Raw genomic sequence first — 24,033 nt, 5'->3', positions numbered from 1 at the left:
TGCTCCTCCCATTCCAACAAGACCACATTCTATGAAACTTTCCTACGTCATGACACACACACATGATCTTTGTTTGCCTGTGACAACACAAATCAGCATTAAGGATCCATACGTCAGTACAGTTGGGTACTCGGGGCAGGGGTGCAAGTCCATTACAGTGAAGAGGGCTTTTCCGTCCCAACACAGTGGATTCAAAACTGAGGTTCCTTCGCTGATTTAGTGACTATTACGCTGAGAATAAAAGCTGTTCTTCCTTGCTAGATAGTCCCTGAAAACAAATTACTTGGGTCTGACATTTCTGGCTCAAGTACCACCATTTGTGATGGCCACATATTCTTCCCTGGTAGGATGGGCAACGCATATGCAAAATCCGGAAATCAGTGGAAAATGTATACCACACGAGTTGAGTTTGCATACCAATCTCCTAGAACTGAAAATTGTGGCATTATGTAACCAGGCTTTTCTGCCACGAATCAGAGGTTCGTCAGTACTAATGCACACAGTCAATACAACAGTAATGCATTATACCAAAAAGCAGGAAGGCACGAAGTCCCACAATAGTCTATAGAAGCAGAAACAATTTGAGAATGGTCAATACAGCTTCAAGTCATAGGAGAATGTGTGCCAGTCTCTGGCAGTCAGTGAGCTGACACTCTATGCAGGATGACAAAGGACTGCTATAAATTGGAGTTAAATCAGCAACTAGTAGACAAAATCTTTAGTTGTTGAGGCAAACTTAAGCTGGATCTATTCGCAACTGCCTAGAATTGGAAATGCCAATCTTTCCACAAGATGGCATCAGCACCAAGGTTGTGGGGAAATGTGTTTGCAGATAACATGGTCCGGAATCTTTGCCTAAGCTCCCTCCCCCACCTCCCCAATACACATAGTTAGAAAGGTACTGAACAAGCTGAGGAGAGAACTATGCAGTATCTAATAGTCCCATCATGGCTCAGAGTACTGGTTTACAAAGCTACTCCTGTTGAAGCAATATCATATTCAGCTGAAACCAACTTCGAATTTGTTGACTCTCCACAAGTTTTTCATCGATATCCAAAGACTCCCATCTAGATCTAGACTCCCATCTAGAAGAGTATTGTGAAGCGGTCTTGTCTAAAGCCAGAGCATACATTTTAATGTAAATGATTCTGTTTATGGTGTCGGGCCAGTAACATTCTCCTAATATCTTCTCAGCCAGAACCGGTGTTACCTTATGTCTTACACCTAACATGACCAAGACTTTCTCATATGTCTGTTGAAGTACATTCAGTTAACCATCTCCCCGGGAGCTTGTTTCCTTCCCAGTATAAGAATTGGCTTGGTAGTTTGGTTTGCCCTGTTCCCATCATGCACTGGGACAGGAACAGACTAATTTGCATATAGCCAGGTTCTGAGCTGGGATGGTGCAGTGAGCTAAAAAACGGTGATGGATTAAAACCATGATCTCTTGACTTGGTAAGAGGTTTCTGCATCATTCAGAAACTCTGTCCATCACCACCCCCCTTTTCCAAAAGCGGTCTTGTCTAAAGCCAGAGCATACATTTTAATGTAAATGATTCTGTTTATGGTGTCGGGCCAGTAACATTCTCCTAATATCTTCTCAGCCAGAACCGGTGTTACCTTATGTCTTACACCTAACATGACCAAGACTTTCTCATATGTCTGTTGAAGTACATTCAGTTAACCATCTCCGTGGTCAGATAGAATTGTGAAGAAGTCCTTGTGAGGACATTTTAGAGCTTATTCTCTGTTGAAGCATTCACTAAGTCCTTGGCAATTAAATACAGATCTTTCGCAGTTTGAGTCCTTTCGAACCATTCATAAAGCAGAACTGAATTCTCTTTCCTGGAAAATTGTCTTGCTGTTAGTATCAACTTCTGCAAAAAGCATGAGTGAAATACAGGCCATTACAATTAAAGAGCCCTATATTCAATTTAGGAATGCCCAGTCTATTTAAAGAACAAGTCCTCAATTAATTCCAAAAGTACCATCAGAATTTCACTTAAATGAGCCTGTGGTTTTAAAGACATTCTTTCAAAATCCTAAGGCTGTAGTGGAACAAGCTCTTCTCACTCTTGATGTAAGAAGGTGCTACAACTATTACATTGATAGGACTCTCTTTTGAAACAAGAGTATATCCTGCTGGATCTCTACAGCTATTGTGCTTTATCGTAAAGCAGGAAGACCTCAAATATTAAGGTGAAATGAAACTCCTCCACAATGTGTGTTTCTACTTCCACTGGTCTAATTGCTGGTGTCTCAGTACATGATATTTGTAGGGCAGCAGCGTGGAAGATTAAACCCAGGATCACCAAGCATTACTGTTTGGATTCAGCAGTGCAAAAAGATGTGGAAATGGGACAGATAGTGCTGCATCATCTTATCCAATAAGCTAAGCTATATTTTCATTTATGTATGTATACATGGTTTAACACAATTTTATTCAAGCTTGTGAATCTATGAAAGATCCAATACTGGAGAAGGGAAAAAGTTGCTTCTCTGTAACTGTAATTATCCGATATTGGTTTATTTAATAGATTCACAGGCAACCTACCTGCCTTCCCTATTGTGCTATATCCCTAGTGGACTGGAAGGAAATATCTTTGTGGTCACCTGTTCATTAAAACAGTTTTTTCTTCTGTACTAGATAATTGGAAGTACGGTAGCCTCACAGGGAGGGGAGTGATGTTCAGGGTGCTGTAATCTGATTGGCTGATGTTCTTTTTTCAAATGATGTAAATAGAATGTTAAAGAGGCTGTTTTTTCAGTCATTGCAAGCTATGTTTAGCACAGTACAGCTGTCAGACCTTTACTATGGGACTCCCCGCTCGATGAGGGGGGAATGATTCAAGCATGTAAATCTATGAAAAATACCAATACTGAAGAACTACAGTTCACAACCAGTCGTTCACGCATACTAACTCGTTCAAATTCTTCCAAAGTTTCTGTAGAAAATATTTTCCCCCAAACCCTTGTGGATCTTGTAACTCCTCTGTGCCACTCAAAAATGTGTGCACTGGAATTAGCCCAACAGACCTCATATAGATTGCCTGTTGTTGATTTATTCATGTTATTCACTTGCGATATGTGTAATGAATCAGTCATAGACAACATGAAATACCATTATTATCGAAAAAGATCACAACCCATTTATGTACTGAGCACTGCACAATACCTTACAGCGCTACCTCATTTGGTGTGCACAGCCAACAGATATTTGAATCCCTCAAGAAGATCAAAGAGCCTCATCTACACCCATCTTCATCTGCTATGAAATCTTCAACCCCCTGCTGAAAAACAACTAGCCATGGATTCAGCTGTTTCCAGTCACAAAACGTGTTTTGGTCCTTTGAACAATAACCGCACTAAACAAAATGAGGTTTGCTTTGCCCGGTGTTATAACTAAATCACACTGCAACACAACACTAGTTGTATGCTTGCTAGTATTAGAAATTCCAGATTATAGGAAACTGTCTCTGACCCTGCTGTACACGTCTAGCATTTCCCACAACTTGAGAGTATAAAAGTATGGTTACATCCAACACCCATTCATCCAGTCTTGTGAGGAGGAGCACACTGGCAAGCCACAATAGAGCTTTTGTTCAGTACACATTCAGTTAAAATAGAGAAAAGCCTGTCAAAATTTGAAGCCTGTTCACCCCGACGACCATCCCTCCCTCCTGGGTGTGGTTTTTCAGTTTCTGGTGCTCTTTGCTGGTTTCTTTTTACCTAGCTGCTGCTTTGAGCCTCGCCTACAATTATTTTTGGCTGGTAGGGGACAGCATTTCTTAGCACAGCTATCCATCAACAATTGGTCCTTTATCGGTTTTCCAGCCACACTGTACTTTATGAAGTATTTTGTGCAGTTTGGCACTTGTATCCCAACTGCACTTACCTCCAAGGCCATCTGAGCAGTGGCCTGCTATGTGGCCGAAAAGCTTTGGAGATTCTCCCTCTGACTGTCTTCAGGCCTTTTAGATTGGCATTGGACTAGGGCAAGGCCATATCTGTCCTTTGTATCTTTTCCTTAATTTGGCATGCCTGCTTTCCCTGCTCCCATCCTAGACTTCTGGGTGAGCCCTAATATTAAGGAAGGGCTTCTGGAAGTCCATGGCAAAGCCCAGAGGTATGGCCTGGGCAGTTTTTGTGCTGGTGCAGATTGTGTGGTTAGATTGGCTGATCGTTAGCAGTTTGAGAGAAGAAATACTAAGGCCTCCTGGTACAAGAGTCAGTGAGGTGAGTGGCCTGTACTATTCTGAATACAGACTAATATGGGAAACTACCATGAGGATTCAGTCTATTGTTTTACCCATTGATGAAATGTTCAAACATTTTGTTGTAGAACTAACAGGCTTAAACTCTCATTCACGCAAAATAATGTAATCCCAGACCACATAAAGCAAGATGGTTGTGAGCATTATTGTAACTAAAACATTTTCCGTTGAAATCTACATGTGCCTCAGTAAAACAAGATGCAATGGTCATTAGGAGGTTCTTAGGTAGACCTTAGTGAGGGAAAATTAATAAAAGTTCCACTGTTATTAAACATGCTACAGTTAGGCCATTGTTTTTACATACCTACAAATTCTTGCCTAAGATGTGGACATTAGGCAAGACTGCACTGAAACTGTGGCAGTGCTTGTGCACTGAAACCTCTGATAGGATTGTATGTGGTGGTGCCAGCAGATTGTTTAAGCTCATATACCATACAGTGTGGTGTAGAGGAAGGGGAATTCGGATTGAGTGACCAGAGTGGCCTAGTTGGAGCTGTGCTAGAAGAAAGAAGTAATAGTTATTTAATTCTTGATGACTTCATCCACAGAACCTTCTGCTGTTTGTGTTGAAGCAGCTCCTAATTAAAATTACTAACATCCAACCTTCCTGTCTCCAGCAACTGCCTGACATACCGTCGCATCTACCACCCACCAAGCAGCCCTGAGGACATCCTAAAGCCTGGACTCTTCAAGGGGACTTATGGTAGCCATGGATTGGAGATAGTCATGCTCAGCTTTCATGGTACGAGTGCCAAGGGGACAAAATTAACAGTAAGTGGTTACTATTCACTGCCCTTCTGATGGCTTTTTCTCAGCTGCCATCAAACTCATTACCTGACTAAATCCTTTCAAATCTGGTAACAGCTGGCCAGACTTGACAAGCTTTGAGATCGGCAGTGTGCTAGATTAAAACAGGCAACACTGCTTGTATATTTTTGATACGGCATTTGAGGATTTAGGGTAGTGCTGGTGAGCCCATGTAATGGTGTGCTTGAAATCTACAAAAGTGAGATAGCTCTGCTTTGTTAAGTTATGTTTTGGAAAGGGGCTATGAGAGGAAATTGTGTGCCTGTGTTTTGAGGGATCCTGCAAGTAAAGTTACTGGCAAGTTGCAGATTAGAATTGAACAGGAGAGGTTAGGTTAATTATGTTTTTCAGATTCTGCAGGTAATTCTGGAATCCTAATAAGGAAACAGTGTGATTTTATATTTTTTCCTTCGTGTATGCTGCTGCCTCAATGCACCATTTCTTGTTATTCTCTTTAGTAATTTTTTGTTTGTAATTTACAATTTGCTATACTTAAAAAAGGCAGAATTTCATTGGCATAATTTATTTGGTAAATACATTTAAAACAATGTTATCTATTCAAATAATAGGGACCTTTTTCCTGGGCAAAGATGCTTATGAAGAAAATCCCATGCTAAGGAAATAACTTGCACAGCCAGATTTTGAAGCTGTATACTTAGAGCACGGTAGGTTCTACCACCATAGACACCTACTGGCTCCTACACCCCAGTCATTTTCTTACATATGATCTCCTACCCTGTCCCCCAGCTGCTGATGCACTTCTATTTTTGTGCATCAGGATAATTAAGTGCAAGGCTTGATTTTTCTCCCCTCTCTGAAGGTTGACAGTCAGGAAGTCAGAAGGCCTTGAGTGAAGACAAGCCAACTACTGATCCATTGCTGGATTTCACTATAGATCATGGTGCTGCTCAGGTTTGAGTTTAGGGGTAGAGGTCAGACACCACGCTTACCTTACGCCACACTCTCTTTTGTGAGATGGCTAAGAGAAATTGGTGGGTCAGCTCTTCTGTGGGTAAAGCCTATGGAGTGTTGTCTGTTAAACAGATAACGTTCAAATTGTGATCCCTCAAAGTTGGATACATGACTCTTACCTTCTCTGAATTGGTTTTAATGTTTCCAAGGGGTGGCTGCACCCTAATTCAAGGGCTTATCTGAATTGCTGCAAGTGTTTTTTAATTTTATAAACTGTAAGAGACAATCTGTCAGTACCTGCAAAAAACAACATCTGCAGTACGTTCTCTTGTAAAGAGCAAAATAAGTAGTTCTGATTTCCCTTGTGGACCTCTTGTCCGTGGTCAAATGACTGCATTTTTTTTAATTTTGAGAGGACATTTCCCTTTCCATTGTGTGTGGTTATTTCACTCTCCTCCCAAGTTCCTTCTTCTCAATTGCCACCTCAGCTTGCATCCTGATTTACGTCTGTCAGAAGTACAGAACAATATTCTAGCCTACAACAACAGGAGTTTGGGTATTTTATTCTTGGTCTTTGTGGTGGGAAAGAAGTTCACGATCTCAACCGTCATGGTTGTCAATTCTTCAAAGACAACGACTCTTGGTCATGTGCTTCCTGCACTGCACATAAGCAGTGCTTCTACTTCCATATTCCTTTGTCGCCTCACCACATAAAATGCCTGAAGTTCTGGGCTAGAATGTCCACAAAAAATACTGATAGTTCCCTCCTCCTTAAGCTCGATTCCATGTGTTTTCACCAAGATAATGGCTGTGGTAGAACCAAATGCTGCAGCACAGGAACACCTTTTTCCCCCATGCTTAAATAAATAGTGAGCGCCTTCCATGTACCAGCTCTGCCTGTCTGTTTCTCAAGCACAACTTCTGCAATTAATCTTGGTTGTGCTAGATAACTTTTTACTAAAGAGGGCTCTGGGCCTTCATCGGTGCTGGCCCACTGGCTTGATTCTTTCCTGTGTTCAGCTGGTACCCATGCCTCATGTGAAAGTGCAACAAATGCAGATGCATCTGGGTTCTCAGGAATCAGAAGCCAAACCTGTGGCCAGTCCTAGTCCCTTTCTTTATTCTAATATGACCTGGAGACCAACTTCCCCTTTACTTTCCCTGCCAGAGACCCTTCAGAATTCAGAGTGCTTATGTGGGTGCTGCCATGCCCTTTTGTTTTCTAAATGTAGGTTTATGGACCCCTCAATATTAACATGCTTGAATTGAACAAAACCTTTCTAGCAGTATTTCTTGCTCTCTGTGCCATTCTGTATTACCTTTGTAGCAATTGTGTTAACCCATATGGACAACACAATAGCTCTGTTACTTGGCATTTCATCTTTAAGTCTGAGCGTTAACTCGGGGCACGCAGTTCTCAGCAGTCCATTGAGCAGGGGCATCCAGTATCCATGTGTAGTTCATTAGCACTTCCTAATTAAGCTTGTATTTCACGTCGAGCCTGCCTAATAGCTATTGGCGCTAAGAGGAACTATAATAACTGTCACCTTCTAAGGTGTGTTCAACTTTTTCTCTCTATTTGGAATGCTACCATCCGTCTGTCCTTAAATCGATTCTTTCAGTTCTTCCCCATAAGCCTTTTAAACTAATTAGTATTCTGAAATGTTGTGCCTTTGGTTGCTTGTACCCCTGTTCACTCCCAAGTTATATGCTCTCTCCTGTTCTCAGTCTAAACATTTTTTTCTGAGGTTTGTACTCCTCTGTCATTCTTTTGTACAGTCTGGGTGATTGTGTTCCCTTTCCCTAATCTTCCCTGTAATGATGGGACCTCTGCAAAGACCAGCTGTGGGGTGCAACTTTAAAGTGTACCTATGAAGCATTTAGGGTGCTGGGTACTTGGACAGGTTACTTGTCTCCATGGTGGCACATAACTTTGGAAACGCATCTCCAGGTCACCATTTCTCATCAAGTGGTTTACATTGCAAGTTGCTAGTTTACATGTCTGTGAAGGTGAAAACACCTACTGCCACCATTTAACATCTCATTCCTTGCAAGTTCATGTTTTTGACTAACATTGCTTAACTTTTAGTTTGAAGCAATTCAAATCTCTAAATAATCTCTGAATATTATATCTATCTGTTATTTGATATGTCTGTTGGCCCCTTTGCCATGGGTGTATTCCTGTAACATATTCCGGAAATGTGTTTCCATAGTCGTACTTATTTTTATTATTTAATTAGATCCTTAACCCAGCATCCTTTGGAATGTAGGTTGGCCCTCAAATGTTTTGCAATAAGTACAAGCTACTCTTTGTATTGGTAATCCATAGTGCCTCATCCCTTCTTCCCCACGCTAACCACAGTCCTCCTCTCTTTTCCCTTAGGAACATGTAGAGGGAAATGGGTTGCGTGGAAACTGGTAAACACTGGAAACTATTGTATACTTGCACCTGAATTTAAAAATAGTTAATTTGTTCTTTGCAAACAGTATTTTGTTGCCTTGTTGGGGCTCAGCAGGTCCCAGAAGGCTATAGGATTGTTGTAGGTTGGTAGGAAGCGGATTGTTAGTTATAGTTGTCAGTATTGTAACTTATATTTATATATCATTCTAACCACCTACACAGAGGGGGTGTACAAATAAAATGTTTTCATCGACGGCACAAGTCTTAGTCTTATCTCATTTTGTCATTTTGCCAGTTCCTAGTTGCATCCTCTTGTAGAAGTCACAAAGTTGTGTGTGCTGTAAACTCTACTATCCCTAAAGGTTAACTACATTGTATTTGTATTTGGTACTTCCTTACTTTAGGACGGTAATGTTGCCCCTTTAACTGGGAAGAGCAAAAAGCCCTTATCTGTAAACTACCATTGTTAAAAGAAAATGAATTAAAAATACATCTGATAGAGACTTCTAGTTGTAGATTCCTTACCTTCGAATTTCCCTCAGGCGTCAGTCTGGATCCGGAGTTTTGCATTAGCAGTACTCCTGCACGTCGTTAGGTGGCACCGGTCGTCTCCGAGTCAGTCATCGTGCGCACTGGAAATGGCGTTGTGGGACCTACATAGACACTGCCTTGGTACGCTGACGTCCGTTCTTTCTTTTTCCGCACCAGCCTAAGCGCAGATCCGGTGAGAGGTACCCTTTAGCTGTTTATTGACTACCTTTTTCAACTTTTGTCAATGTTTATTCTGAGTCTTGGACTCCTGGTAATGTTGAGATGTCCCAGGGTAGAACCAGATTCAAGCCCTGCCGATCCTGTCATCGGAAGACGTCTGTGACGAATTTGCACCTCGCGTGCCTCTGTTGCTTGGAGCGCGACCACAACTCAGAGTCGTGCTCAGTGTGCTGGGCCATGAATCCGAAAGCTTTGCAGGAGCGGTCCCGAAAGCTGTTGGAGGCACGACACTCTGCTCCGTGTTGTTCTCGGTCGAGAGGAAGGTTTTGAGAACGGTCACGGAGCCTGCACTCCTCGTCCCATTCTAAATCTTCGGAACATATAGGTAAGCACAGAAGAAGTCAAAGAAGCACAGGCGTTCTTCGACTTCACCCTGTCCGTCGGACGACATGACTCAGGACACAGAGCGTCATCCCTCTAAGCCTCCTTTCCCAAAGCCTCTTCCCGAAACAATTCCACGCCTGCCCACTTTTCCAGGAGCCAGAGCATCTTCTGCCCATTTGCAACAGTTTCATGAGGCCTTGCACCCCGTAAAGTCAGTTGGGACCCTAGGATATCACTGGCGACTCTGGTATGCCCCCCATGGATCCATTCTCGGATCCAAACCTACATCTGTCGATCCACCTCGTCCTTCCCTCACGTCAATCCCGGCGGCAACGCTCTTGACGCCGACCTTGTCCCCGGTCGGCGTCGACTCCATGCTTGTCCCAGACTCCGACACTGAAGGGTCTTTTATCCCTGTGTTCATCCCTAATGTTGATTTTATACCAGGAGGTGGGAAAGAGGACTGTGTGGGGCCTCTGGACCCTTTAGTGGATCAGTTGAAGACCCCATGGACGGGCGGATGGACTTTTGCTGAGGCCGGTGTGTTACGGAGGATGGGACATCCTATGCAGTGGTGGTGAGGAGGGCCGCCAAGGTCCTTGGTGTCTAGCTCCCTTCACTGGCCGACAGGACTAACCTCCTGACAGAGGTGCTTCAGCCTGCGGCTTCTACCTTCAAACCTCTTTTTCCTTTTAATGAAGCCCTCACTGATGTCCTTCTAGGCACTTGGTCAACGCCCTGCACAGGGGCTATTGTGTACAGGACAATCGTCCGCAACTATCGACCCGCTGCTGGTGATCCAGCATTCCTTACGCAACGTCCTTCCTCTGAGAGCTTGGTTATCCAAGCCTCATCTTCCAAAGGTGCATTCTTTTCTGCTCCCCCCAATATGAAATCCAAGAAGCTGGACCATCTTGGGAAGCAGAAGTTTTCTTTGTCCAGCTTGGCATTGTGTTCTGTGAATACCGATTGCCTCCTGGGCCTGTGCTGCTCCCATTCCATCTGGGATATGATTGTACGGGTGCTGCCTCAGTGCCTGGAGGAGGCCCGGGGCCGTTCTCCCCCAAGCAGTTGCAGACAGAAGAGATGCAGCGAAATTCACCACTTGTTGTGGACTAAACAGCACAGTCTCACTGGGCAGAATGGTTTCATTGTCTGCATCTTTATGGCGCTACGCCTGGTTGCGACTTCTGACTTCTCAGGGGATGTCCAATCTACTCTGATGGACATCCCCTTTGATGGCACTCGCCTTTTTGACGAAAAGGCAGACTCGGCACCCGAGTGCTTCAAGGAATCACGTGCTATAGCCAGATTCTTGGGTCTCATGGCTCCAATCCATCCCCCTCAGTGCCTTTTGTGGCTAAGGAAGGGGCACCTAACCAAGTCCTGTCCAGCGCAGCCACCGAGTCATGTAAGCTGTCCATCATCTGTATGACCGTGGACATTTGACCTCGCATCCTCGTGGGTCAGGAAGCCCGTGGTCAAGCCAGTCCAAACTGCCCCCCTCCTCTGCCCCTGCCTCCAAACCCTCCTAATCCGACGTTTCAGGCCCAGCATTGGCCTGTTGGAGACAGGATTAGCCATTACCTCCTCCACTGGCAGTCCATCACGTTGGACAGATGGGCTCTGCAGATTGTCCGAAGGGGCTACTCCCTCCCCTTTGAGACTCCACAGCCCTGCTTGGCACCCTTCTACGACCATAAGTCTGAGGATCATTTGTCGCTTCTCCCCGAGGAAGTTACAGCTCTCTTGGCCAAGGGGGCCATAGCGAGGGTCCCTGGGCTTAAAGTAGGACGTGGTTGCTATTCCCGCTAATTTCTGGTGCCCAAAAAAGACAAAGGCCTGCGTCCTATCCTAGACCTTCGGAACCTCAACTTCTTCCTCTGGAAGGAGAAGTTCAAAATGCTCACTTTGGCCCAGGTTCTTTCTGCCCTAGACCCAGGAGACTGGATGGTAGCTTTGGAATTGCAGGACGCTTATTTCCGGTTCCCCGTCCTGCCTGCCCACAGACGTAACTTATGGTTCACGGTGGGCCACGAGTATTAATAAGTTCTCTGTGCTCCCCTTTAACCTTACCAGTTCCCCTAGGGTGTTCATGCAAGAGATGGCAGTCACAGCTCATCTTCCCCTATCTCGAGGACTGGCTGTTGTAGGTGGGCTCGCCCCAGGCTGTGGTCTTGCACCTCTTAACTATAGCAGACCTCCTGTAATCGCTGGGGTTCACTATCAACATGCCAAAGTCACACCTGACTCCCGCTCAAACGTTCCCTTTCATCAGAGCGATTCTAGACACAGTGCAGTTTCAGGGCTATCCTCTCGAACAGTAAGTCTGGGATAGTCAGGCTATGAAACTGATGTTTCAACCTCTATCCAGGATTTTGGTGAGAATGACTCTGAGGCTGCTGGGTCTCATGGCTTCCTGCATTCTGCAGTTGGATCATGCCAGTTGGCATATTCGGGCTCTGCATGAGACCTGAAGATCCAGTGGGCGCAGCATCAGGGGAATCTTTCCGACTACGTCCAGATCTCTGAGGGAACTGCGCATCGAGTGCAGTGGTGGCTAACAAGCCAAGATTCGGTTAGAAGCAGATTCCTCTCCCTTCCCCAAACAGAGTTGACGCTGGTGATGTATGCGTCACTCCTGGGATGGGGTGGTCACCTGAGAAAGGCAGAGATTAGGTGTCTGGTCTCCAGCGGAGTCCAGTCTCCATATCAACCTTTTGGAGCCCCGAAAGATCAGTCTGGCACTGAAGGCATTCCTTCCCTCTCTCAAAGGGAAAGTAGTGCAGGTGTTCATGGACAACACCACCTTCATGTGGTACTGCAACAAACAGGGCAGGGTAGGGTCATGGACCCTTTGTCCGGAGGCTCTCTGCATCTGTACATGGCTGGAACATCAGGGCATATCCCTGGTGGTTCACCACCGGGCGTGTTCTCAATGCCAGAGTGGACAAACTCAGCCATCTGTGCCTGGTCAATGACAAATGGCGTGTCCATTCAGAGGTGGCACAAGGTCCCTTTCAGCGGTGGGAAGAGCCTTGGTTAGATCTGTTCGCCTTCGTAGAGAACGCGCAATGTCAGCAGTATTGCATGTTGGAGTTGCCAAGGCGGCAGTTGCTCAGCAACGCTTTTCGTCGCAAGGGGATCTTCAGTCTCCTCTGTCTTTCCGCCTATACCACTTCTATCCAGAGTGCTCAAGAAGATCAAGCACAACCGGGCTCAAGTCATTCTGGTGGCTGCAGATTAATCACGAAGAGACTGGTATTCCGACCTTCTGTGCATGGCCATCGATCCTCCGGTCAGACTGCCCCTTTGGGAGGATCTTCGGTTACAGCAGCATGGGTTGGTTCTTCACCCGAACCTGTTCAGTCTCCAACTCCATGCGTGGGTCTGTGATGTCATCTTGGCAGCCTGGCGTCCCTCCACTAAAACTGTATACACCTGTAGATGGAACAAACTTGTGGCATGGTGCACAGCAAAGACTGCTGGTCTCCTTTCTGACCCTCTTTCGGAGGTTTTGTTGTACATACCTTTGGCCCAGCAGGGCTCTGCTTGGGCACTCTTAAGGGTTACCTTTTGGCTATCTCTGCCTTTGAGACTTCCAGATCCACCCTCTTTGTTCAAATGTCCCATTGTCAATAGGTTTCTTAAGGGCCTTACTCACTTCTTTCTTCCGTCTCCTTTCTTAATGACCCAATGGGATTTTAATTTGGTCTTGACTTTTTTTTTATGCGTGCTCCCTTCGCGCCTCTTTATAATTGCCCTCTTAGGCTTCTAACCCTTAAGACTGCTTTCCTAATTGCCATCACCTCTGGTCGCAGAGTTAGCGAGTTCCCGGCTCTGTTTTCTAAGCCTCCCTATCTGACTGGCCAACCAGATAAAGTGGTACTTCGAACTAAAGCTTAATTCCTCTCTAAAGTGGTCACGCCCTTTCTTGTGGGACAATCCATTACCCTACCCACCTTTTACCTTTCCCCGCAGCCCTCCAAGGATGAGGAGAGATTCCACCACCTAGACCCAAAACGTGGGTTGTCTTTCTATCTTTATCGTACCAAAGACTTCTTTGTGGACGAGCAGCTCTTCATTGGCTATGTGGGTGCTAAGAAAGGTCGGGCAGTACATATTAAGACCTCTCGTTCGCTGTCGCCTGCATTAAATTGTGCTACGCATTGGCAAAGAAGGAAGCTCCTGTGAGTTACGTGCTCACTCTACTTGAACAGCAGCAGCAACCACTGCGTAGGCACATGGAGTCTCAGTCCTGGATATCTGTCAGGTGGCAATGTGGCCATTGCGGCACACATTTACCAGACACTACTGCCTGGATAGCCAAGTCTGGAGGGACAGGTACTTTGCCCGTTCGGTCCTCTGTGACTTCCTCATGTGATCTTGCTTTGCAGACCCACCTCCGGGGTTGGTATTACTGGGGTATCTATTTTAAGGTAAGGAATCTACAACTAGAAGTCTCTATCAGATGAGCAAGTTACTTACCTTTGGTAACGATGTATCTGGTAGAGACATTTTTTAGTTGTAGATTCCTTACCGCCCCACCCATCCTTCCTGCTTTGCGAACGGATTTCTAGAGATAGGTATTCCCCTAAAGGGCCCTACTTTTGATGCACCAATGGTCTGTGTCTATCACGGCTCTGCACTTCTTGCGTGGAAAGTTGTATTAAGAACGTACATCGGCGTGCCCGGGCGACGTTTATGTAGGTCCTGCGATGTCCTTTCTGGCGCACACAGTGATGGACGCGTCGCTGCCTGCGCCACCTTACGACACACAAGGGTAGTGCTAATAAAAAATCTCCGGATCCAGACTGATGCCTGGGGGTAATTCTAAGGTAAGAAATCCACCACTAGAGTATGTTTCCAGATACATCGTTATCGAAGGTAAGTAATGTGCTCATTAATGCTGCATCTTGAAATGATATACAGAATGAGTCTGCAATCTTTGAGCAGAGTTGGAATGGAGTTGATGTGGGCGTGACGTGGGGGGTGTGATGCATCTGGAAGTGATTGTGGTTCTCACTGTCTCACATAGTGTTGTACATGAAAACCATAGAAATTTATAACAGTAGAGGTGTGCGAATGTTAGCATTTTGTTCCTTAGTTTCTGGTCATTGACAACTGTTTGGTTATCTCTCCCTTCTGTGTAGGGAGATCCCAATGTTCCAGCAGGCCAACAGACATTGGAAATTGACCTCACCCGCCGAGTGCAGTTGCCAGATGTGGAGCATTTGCGGGTCTTTGAAGAGCTCTCTCGTATTATTCTTGAAATTCAGGAGCAGGTCCACCTTCAGCAGCAGGAGGCGGCGGCAGATGGGGTGGAGGAGGAAAGGGTACCAGCAGGTGCAGCAGGTCTTGGGCCACGTGCTAGAGATCCCCTAAGACAGCACCTCCATAATGGAGACCATGCAGTGGGATTAGAAGAGGTCGCCAAAGAGAAGCAGCCAAATGAAGGGCAAGCTGAGGAGGGAGATTCGACTCCTGCTGAATCCAGTCAGCCCTTTGTCCTCCCTATGGGCGTCATGGCTAGAAATGAGGACTATCCTCGTCTCTGCAAAATGTGGTAAGATATAGAACTAATTGTCTGAAGTTTATTTTATGAACTTTTGTAAATGAAGTGAAACCCATAAATAGCAGCATATGAAAGCCAAGGGTTCGGAGGCGGAGAAATGAAAAAAAGTAGAAAACTGTGCATAAAGGATGTTGATGGGAAAAGAAAGTTGATGACATAAGCAAAGTAGAGTGCGCAGTGGAAAGAGTTAAAGTGAGACATTGAAAAAACAAAAGACAAGTGAGCTCAGAAGGCACCATCAGGAAGGAAATAAAATTGGTATTAAAACTCTTAAGTGGAAAGGTATCCAACACAGGAGGATGTTTTGGAAACAAATATGTTTGAGGTTCCTGTTGACAAGACACTTCCTTTGCTGCTAGCCAAAGTATGTTACATTTTACCTGAACTGACCTCAGGGTGACAAGAGTAGGGTAATCCTGTGAATCTATACTTCAAAAAGGAATTCACAAATGAACAGATTTCTGTTCTATACATTCTTAATTTTAAAATACAAAAACGTATACGTATGCCCTAGTTCAGGCATAGCATTCCCTCAGCCATGTGGAATCATGACTGTTCCCTGATGTACAGAATGCTCATTACAAACCGCTTCTGTTATTAAATACATACAGACCTCTTCTTGGCCTCTGCATGCTTTCTAAACCGTCCAGTTTGAAGTATTTGTAGTCTGTCTGTGCTTAGCCCTTTACAGAGTTGAATAATATAAGAAAAGGGGGCCGCTCTATTCTGAACCACCTTAGGGGGCCTGCGGCAATTTTTCACTAATCCACTATCATGACAGTTTGTGATCTGACACCCTCAGAGAGCTGAACTGTGAGTGTTTGTTAGATTTGTAGCTTCAGTCTCATAACCCTGTGAGCTGCCTTTCTATGATTGAGACTGACCTGTCACTTCTCTGTATCATGGATATGGCTAAGAATGCAGTTCTGATCTAGTTTAGAGAAAACAAAAGGTACTCAAAATTAATATACAACAGTGCCATAACAATGACTCTCCATCATCGATCAGGGCATTGTGACAAAGTAAACTGCACTGAGGGAACATATCAACATGTTAGCCACCTCACAGAACAGGGCGACTAAGGGCAAATAAGAGCATATGGATTACCAAGAGACTGTACACACCAGTAGCTTTAATGAACATGATAGGAATGACAAGGTCAGCAAAAGCTGTTGTGGTGGATTTCTAGCAGTTCAGACAAAATAGTGGTCAGTAAGGTGCTAACTAGAAATTCAGTTATGCTCGGGGATGGTGGTACGGGACTGGGCCTCAGGCCTCAGTTAATTGGGCAAAAGCTTGCATCTTTCCAATGGTATTTTGTATTATTCAGATAGTGCGAGTCACATAGGATACCCCATTGCAGCTCCACAGCGTAGGTTTTTCCTGGGAAGTGCATAACAATCGTTACTGGGGGACTTCGAGTATATCGCTCAGGTGGCAACCCTAAGGCTGAGAACTTGGGTAGGACTTTGCAATCCTTGAAGAGATTTGTTGAATTCTGGAAATCGCTGACTCTTCAGTCTTAGTCTCACGCTGACTAAAATAGTAATGCTCCCAAGGCTACTTTATTAATATGTTCATTCACCAGTGTGGATCACTAGTGCTTTTTCAGAGACCTGGACTCTTTGTTGACACGCTTCGTCTGTGGTAGCAGCAGACATAAGGTATTATTCAGCAGGTTTTAGCTCATAGTGATTGAATGTGACGATGGTGCTCCTGACTTAACTTTATTTTGTGGCGACACAATTGCAATTGTTAACCAGGTGGTTAGATGAAGTGCACCCTTAGGAAATGGGGAAGTTTGTGAGTGAACAGGACATGGTGTATTGGGTATAGTTTTTATGTTGCTGGAGATGGGGTAGAGTCCCGAAAGATGAGAAACCCCTGATTACTCACTTTTGTCCTGCAGTGCTGAAAGATGTGTATGTAAATTGCTCGACCCACTTAATACAATGAATTGCCTCCCCATCTCCCTTTTACCCGGTTTGGCCAAGGTATGCGAGAAGGTGTTGAATAGACAACTCACGGAGTTTGTTGAGAGAGAGGGCCTGTTGCATCCAGCCCAGTCAGGGTTTAGAACCTCCCACAGCACAGAGTCTGCCCTGGCTGAGGTTTCGGAGTCAATTAGGGAGTGCCAGTCCCCAGTGCCTGTCCGTGCAGGTAGGGCTCTGGGGGCACATCGGTGGTGCTGTCAAGTAGGATGGAGAATGATAGTGAGACGGTAGCCGGTCTAAAACTCTACTGCCGTCTTGGCCTTCTTGACAAGACATTTTTATGGCTGCATCATGGAGTACCACACACACATTCACTAAACACTGCTCAAGTGCTTCATGTGTGCATGAATACCCACAGTCAGACAGACCATACTCAAAACTATTCTGCACTTCTGCTGCTGCTACTTGCAGGCCAACGTTTTAGGCATTTGGAAATTGTTATAGTCTTTTCAGAGCATGTGATATATAGCTGCACATTGTGTAGATGTACATTGTTACCTGTAACAATCAGTTCTCCAACATTCGATCTTTTATATATTCACATGCTCAAATCATTACCCATTTGTCAAGCTGGGAATCACTGGTACACTATCATAGCAGTATACAGTGTAAACTATACAGCATACTATATACACTTCAATAAGGCCATAGGCCTAAAACAGCATTGAATCTTTAGTAGCACATCCACCTCAATTGAAAGAACCCAAACTTCAGCCAGTAAGGCGAAAGCTTAAACTCTCCTTCTCCCCCTAGAGTCCACCATAGCTCTGATTTCTACTGCACTTTGTGTCTTTGGGAGTCCCCTGTCAGAAATCTGCTCTAACCTTTCAGTGAACCTTAAATGTTACTATATTTGTCTGACCTGGATTTGAACCAACCCTATCTTTAGCACTGCTGTACTGTGAGCTGTTTGTAGGGAAGATGGTTACATTTTCTGGACCAGTGAGATCATTTTGTCGAACCACCTGTCACTGTGGTTGTCTTTGTCAACCACCAGTCACTGTGGTTGACAAAGACAAGAAATCTCTATTTAAACTTTTTTCATCTTGTGGCTGCAAGAAGATTTACACTGATTATCTACACTCTCAGTGAATTTATTGCCTTTATCCAAACATAAGTTAGCAGAATGCAATATTTGTAAGTCTTTCTCAACTAACACTCTCAAGAACATAGAAAGAAGGTTGCTATTTTCTTATGAATCAAGAGAATTTTCCTCCTTTCAAATAATTTTCCCCCACTTCAGGGGAAGATTCATTGAGAAGTGCCCTTCCAGGCACTTCCATGAAGGCAGCGCACAAGAGGATACATGTACAGTTTCCAGAGCATGAATTAGTAGGGCAAAGTAATTGCAGCCTGCTCCTCTAGTAATAAACTAGATAAACATGCCTGTAAGCTCTACAGAGATTAACCTGTCATAAAGAAGTTTTCAAAGGACTCATCTTCAAAGGAAACCTTGTTGTCGACGACTACTGCTAACTCCATCAACTAAGACAAAGATACCGTTAATGACTAGCATTCCGTCGGCATCGAGCATTCCATTGAGTTTGAAGAAACCGGCGCTGAACATACCGACGGCAACCATACTGTCGACAATGACCATACCGTCAGTGATGACAAAGGCAATATAGACTGCATCACTGTTGAGAACCATGTGATCAAGGAAAAACGTGAGAAAATGTTTTTTTGCCTTTTAAGGTGAAGGATTTACCTCCAGATCAATTATTGCAGTCAGATCAAGAAGAGCTAATGAGTATGACTTACTGACAGCCTACAGAGCAACACAATTAGATGTGAGGTATGTCCCAGGCTTTGAAGAGGAAGAAATGGATGAAGAAGTCCCACAATGAATATGGCTGGTTAAAATCTACAGCCTCCGTACTGACGTCCAATCTAAGATCCTAGATATGCCTTTTGATATCTTCACTCTTTTTGGTAAACATGTTGATGAAGCTTTGCAAGGTCGTAAAACTGACACTGACTCAGCAAATGCGGTAGGACTTTTGTAATATCGTAGATTTGGAAGATCTAGTTTTGGTGGCTCATTAAGATTACAAAAGTTTAGATTAGGGTTCAATCAGTATGGAGGTCAGGGATGTTTGTTATCCTCAAAAACAGTCTGGATATCCACAAGGATACCCATTTCAATTGTATCCAAAGACCGTGTTAGGCAATGTTTTCAGGAAGGAATAGAGGTTCTTAACAAACACAAAACCATGACAATCAAAGAAGAGCTTCAATTCTATCTCATACCCCCTTTTCCATCTGGTTCTCAGCGGCTGGGGGGAAAGTCTCCCTTTTTGCTCCCTCATTGGAGGAATAAAAGATGAGACAAATGGGTGATACAATTTGTTTAATCAGGGCATACGTTGGAGTTCATCCAGAGACCACCAGTTTGTCATCCAAAATGGAACATCATCTTCATTTGATGGGGCTTCAAATGGAAATTCTCATGCTTCTCCTCTAGGTAGCTATAGAAATGATCCCCCAAATCGCAAAGAAACCAAGGGTTGTATTTCAGATTCTTCCCAATCAATAAGAAGATAAATCATTTGAGACTAACACTGGATCTGAGGCAGCTGAAACCGGTTTCTAAAGAAACAGTAATTTCGGATGATTACTTTAAAAGAAATCCTCAGGTGATGCATGAAGGAGATTTTATGACTTCCCTGAGTCTTCGCGACACATTCGTCCACATGCCTATTCAACGAAAACACATGCAGTATCTACATTTCTCGGTAGCGGGGCAGCACTACCAATTCAGGGCACTCCCTTTCCAGTTAAAATTAGGGCCTCAAATATTTACCAAATGTCTTGCCCCAGTTGATTTTTGCAGACGAGAAGTCCACCAGGTGTTCCCCGACCTGGACTACTGGCTTTTCAAAGCACTTTCCAGGTAAGGTGCTAAGGCTTCTGCAAAGGTCTACACTAGTCTTTTCCGAAGATTGGGTCTCCTGTTGAACAAAGTGAAATCCTCATTGGAGCCCCAGACAAAAACCCAGTTTCTGGGAGCAAAACTCGACATGCAGTTGGAAAAAGCCTATCCATCAGCGGAAAGTGTGAGAAAGTTACAGACTGTGGGAAAACTATTACTGTAAGACGTTGTCACAGTGAGGCAATACAAGTCCCTGCTGGGCCTGATGCTTCATGTGTAGTCCTCATTCCATTTTGCATGTTTCATATCAGGCCTGTCCAGCAAGACCTGGATTTGCAATGAAAACAGAAGGCTCAAGGCAAGATACGGTTTGTGTCACAAGGCGTCTCAAACAAGCATTAATGTGATGGAGGACCCCAACACATATTCTAAATGCACGTCTTTCTTTTCTACCGATTACATAACTAATAATACTCACTACAGATGCATCCATGAATGAATGGGGAGCTCACCTGCAAGAACTTTTAACCAGACGCCTCTGGTCAGAGGCAGAAAAGAAGCTCCACATCAGCGTATTAGAGCTCTGTGCCATACGACTAGCTTTACAAGCATTCTTCCCCAGATAAGCAGGTCAACCAGTTCTGGTTAGGACCGTTAATATGACGTCTATGTTCTACATAACCAAGAAAGGAGGACTATGAACCAAACCCCTTTCAAAAAAGGCTTAGCAGTTGTGGAGAGGGGCCGCTTTTCCCAAGATAGACATTGCTGTGGAGCATCTTTCAGACTCCCAAGAGTATCAGGAGGATGCACTCAGTCGGCAAATGTCAGATTGGCATTAGTGGGAACTAGAACAGAAGCAGTTTATCTAAAAAAAAAATGTGTAATTCTTTTTATGAAACAAACAAACATACAATCATCCCATTATCGCAATTAATGGTCACATTTTGCAGTTCCAGTTCGAGGATACGATATTACACATCATAAAAGGGGGGATCGCCGCTCCCTCAATTGTTGCTCCCCCTCAATCGTACGTTTGTCTACATTTTAGATCAGTGGGTTCACCCCAAATTCGACCTGTTTGCTACTCCAACCAAAAGAAACACCCATGCTTCGCAAGCAGATTTTGGTATCCAGAAACAATGGGCAATGGTCTTCCGATCAGTTGGTCCAAGATGTTTGCTTACGCCTTTCATCCTTTTCCCCTGATCCCCAGAGTGTTGAGGAAGGCAAAGGTAGATCTTGGCAATCTGATCCGCATTGCTCTGGCATGGCTTCGCCAATATTGGTACCACGAGCTACTACAGTTATCGGCATGTCCAGCCATTCCTTTTGAAGGTGCATCCCAAGATACTGCCTGTTGGAACTGGGTAGCCTGGCCTAGGGCAAGACATGCATTTCAGAGGCACAGTGTTAAGGTTGCAGACCACCCAAGAATAAAACCACGCAATAGCACACAAAAGGAAACACTACACCAAAAATGTAGGAAAATACGCACTGCTTTATAAAAATAATATACTCTTGGATTTAACTCTCAATATTCACACAGGAAAAATTTACACTTCGTTCAGAAGAAATATCAGTACGGTTTGTCTGTGGAAAAAGAAGTATAACTCAATACATGTAAACTGTAAGATTCTTAATCTCTCACAATTACTAAATTAACATTTTATACAGATTACCTTTTGGAGAAGAATACCTAATAATCAGGAAGTTACTATAGTCTCCGCTAAGGCGCTACTTAAGTCACCAACTTTTACATTACATTACTAGAGGTTCTAGCATTCAACTAGGCGTAGTTTTTAAACAGGTTTAAACAAGACTTATACTCTATAACTAAACTCAGTACTTGCAATAACACCTTTGACCTGCAATACAAGTTATCACAAATTCCTGTAGTTCATTACCTCTAAATAGGCACTATACAATATCTGGCAGGTAACCTTTGTGCCTACTCAGGCCAGTTAAATATGTGTTGTAATTATTTTTTGCTCCTCAGAGCTTCTATTCCACTCAAGGGGGGGGGGGGCAATCTGTCATGCACTGTAAAAGAGCCCGTGATTCTAGGAGGCCATAAACCTCCTTCACCCCTGAAGTCAGTACCGCCCTGTGGGGGGAAGAAGTCAGACGAACAGGAGGCCTAGACAGCTCTCCCTCGCCACCCCTCGCTCTTCCCAGCTTACTTGGTTGAACAGGCAGCAGGCAAGTCCTCCGCTCTCCTTCCAGAGCCCGAAGACGCTCCTTCCTCGGTGACTGGCTTCCCCGCCCCCTTTCCCAACAGAGCAGCAGCCCACCCAGGTGCAGCCCGGGTCGCTGCTATGAAGATCCGGTCACTCGAGCGGCGGCTCCCCACCGGAATGGATCTGTCCCTCGACGCGCAAGGGAGACGCTTCTCCTCAGCAGGGCAGTCGTCGTTTTCCTCCAAACGCGAGGCTTCTGCACATGCGCGAGGGGTTAGTGTCCCCGCACTGGGCCTGCTCGGTCCTAGGCCCTTCCTGGGAGACTGAATACCGCTGACTGAGCATGCGCGAAGGCGCCTTTGATTAGCGTCTCGCCGGGACTTTCCTGTCAGACCCTGATTTTTCTCCGGATTACCGGGACGCTCCTCAACAACGCGACAGAAGCGCGGAAGGCGCCCCTGGGGTCCCGCTCTCAAGGGAAAGCCCTACCAGGCCTCCCAGGCTCAGTGGATCTCGGGGGGCTATCCCAGTGAAGCTGGCACCCTTCACCAGGGCTTCTCAGGACACAATCTTTCCCCAGCACCCAGGAAGGTAGGAACAGCGCTGGTTTGAGTCTGCACCCAGTTCCCACTTCGCAAAGTCCTTTTTCCTTTTAAAGTCTGGATGGTGGTCGGGGTGTAAGGATGAGGGTTATTCCTCCAGGGTCTCGTTCACTGGGCAGAGGACTGTGCTTGGCAGCGTTACAGTCTCCTTCTCCTGTTCCCACCCCACTAACATCCAGCTAGGGAATAGTCAGGCGCCCAGGGTCTCCCTTAACTTCCCACAGCGGGGCCAAGACAAGTAACCAACAGGGGAGTAGTGGGTTGGACCAATAAGGCAGCTTCCCAGTCCAGGAGGTCAACCCTAAGTCTAACCTCTTCCCACCCTCAGCTACCACCTGTCCTCCAGCTGACTTCCACAGGTAGACAAAATGGCTGCCCCGCATTCCGCCTTTTATAGGCTGCCCTTCAATGGTCCAGCATGGACCAGAAGGTTCTGGAATGCCCTATGTTAAGCTATGGCCAAGTTCTAGGTGCGACAGTTGGGGCAGTTGGTGGCCACCATTTTAGGTGGTGCCAACTTTCCTGTCAGAACAGGCCTCTGGGCCTGAGGTAAAAGACTATGGAGGGGAGAAAGAACACCTATCCCCTTGACCAACACCTATAAAAAATAGTAGACAGAAAAATAGTAAGGGTATGAGGGGCAAAAAGGGGACAAAATAAAGAATTATGAGGAGGGACTGCGCAAAAAATCCAGACAGGTCTAACACGCGTCCCCCCCAGCTGAAAGTGGGGAGAACTACCCAACCCCTTGGGAGTCCTCTTCACTAAGGCGGATATACCTGGAGAGACCGTCTGCATTGGCGTGGTCCACTCCAGGCCGATGTTCCACCCGGAAGTCCATCCCCTGTAGGGAGATGGACCACCTCAACAACTTGGGATTTTCCCCCTTCATTTGCATCAGCCAACGAAGGGGGCGGTGGTCAGTCTGAACCAGGAAGTGCGAGCCAAAGAGGTATGGCCGCAGCTTCTTCAGAGCCCACACCACCGCAAAAGCTTCCCTCTCAATTGCACTCCACTTCTGTTCCCGGGGAAGCAGTCTCCTGGATAAGAAGACTACAGGCTGATCCAGGCCCTCTTCATTTAGTTGCGATAACACTGCCCCAATGCCATGTTCGGATGCATCTGTTTGAACAATGAACTCCTTGGAGAAATCGGGAGCCTTCAGGACCGGTGCTTCACACATTGCCTGCTTCAACTTTTCAAAGGCTTGCTGACAAGCCTTTGTCCAAACTACCCGCCGAGGTTGCTTCCTAGAGGTGAGCTCTGTGAGGGGCGCTACAATAGTGCCATACCCCTTCACAAAGCGACGGTAGTAACCTGT

General features: G+C 45.2%; 1 protein-coding gene across 2 annotated transcripts in view; it reads left to right on the top strand.

The window, feature by feature from the left end:
* The window catches only part of FBXO31 (F-box protein 31), a 236,951-nt gene that overhangs the window by 200,432 nt on the left and 12,486 nt on the right, over positions 1–24,033 (top strand). For both annotated transcript variants that reach the window (XM_078668446.1, XM_078668447.1), the window contains 2 exons: positions 4,892–5,045; positions 14,643–15,055. In XM_078668446.1, the coding sequence (XP_078524572.1) occupies positions 4,892–5,045; positions 14,643–15,055 (567 nt within the window). The remainder of the gene's footprint in view (positions 1–4,891; positions 5,046–14,642; positions 15,056–24,033) is intronic.

The sequence above is a fragment of the Lissotriton helveticus genome, chromosome 12, assembly GCF_964261635.1.
Source record: "Lissotriton helveticus chromosome 12, aLisHel1.1, whole genome shotgun sequence".
Lineage (NCBI taxonomy): Eukaryota > Metazoa > Chordata > Amphibia > Caudata > Salamandridae > Lissotriton > Lissotriton helveticus.
Note: the sequence above shows the minus strand (reverse complement) of the source record. Positions and strands in the feature narration are given on the sequence as shown.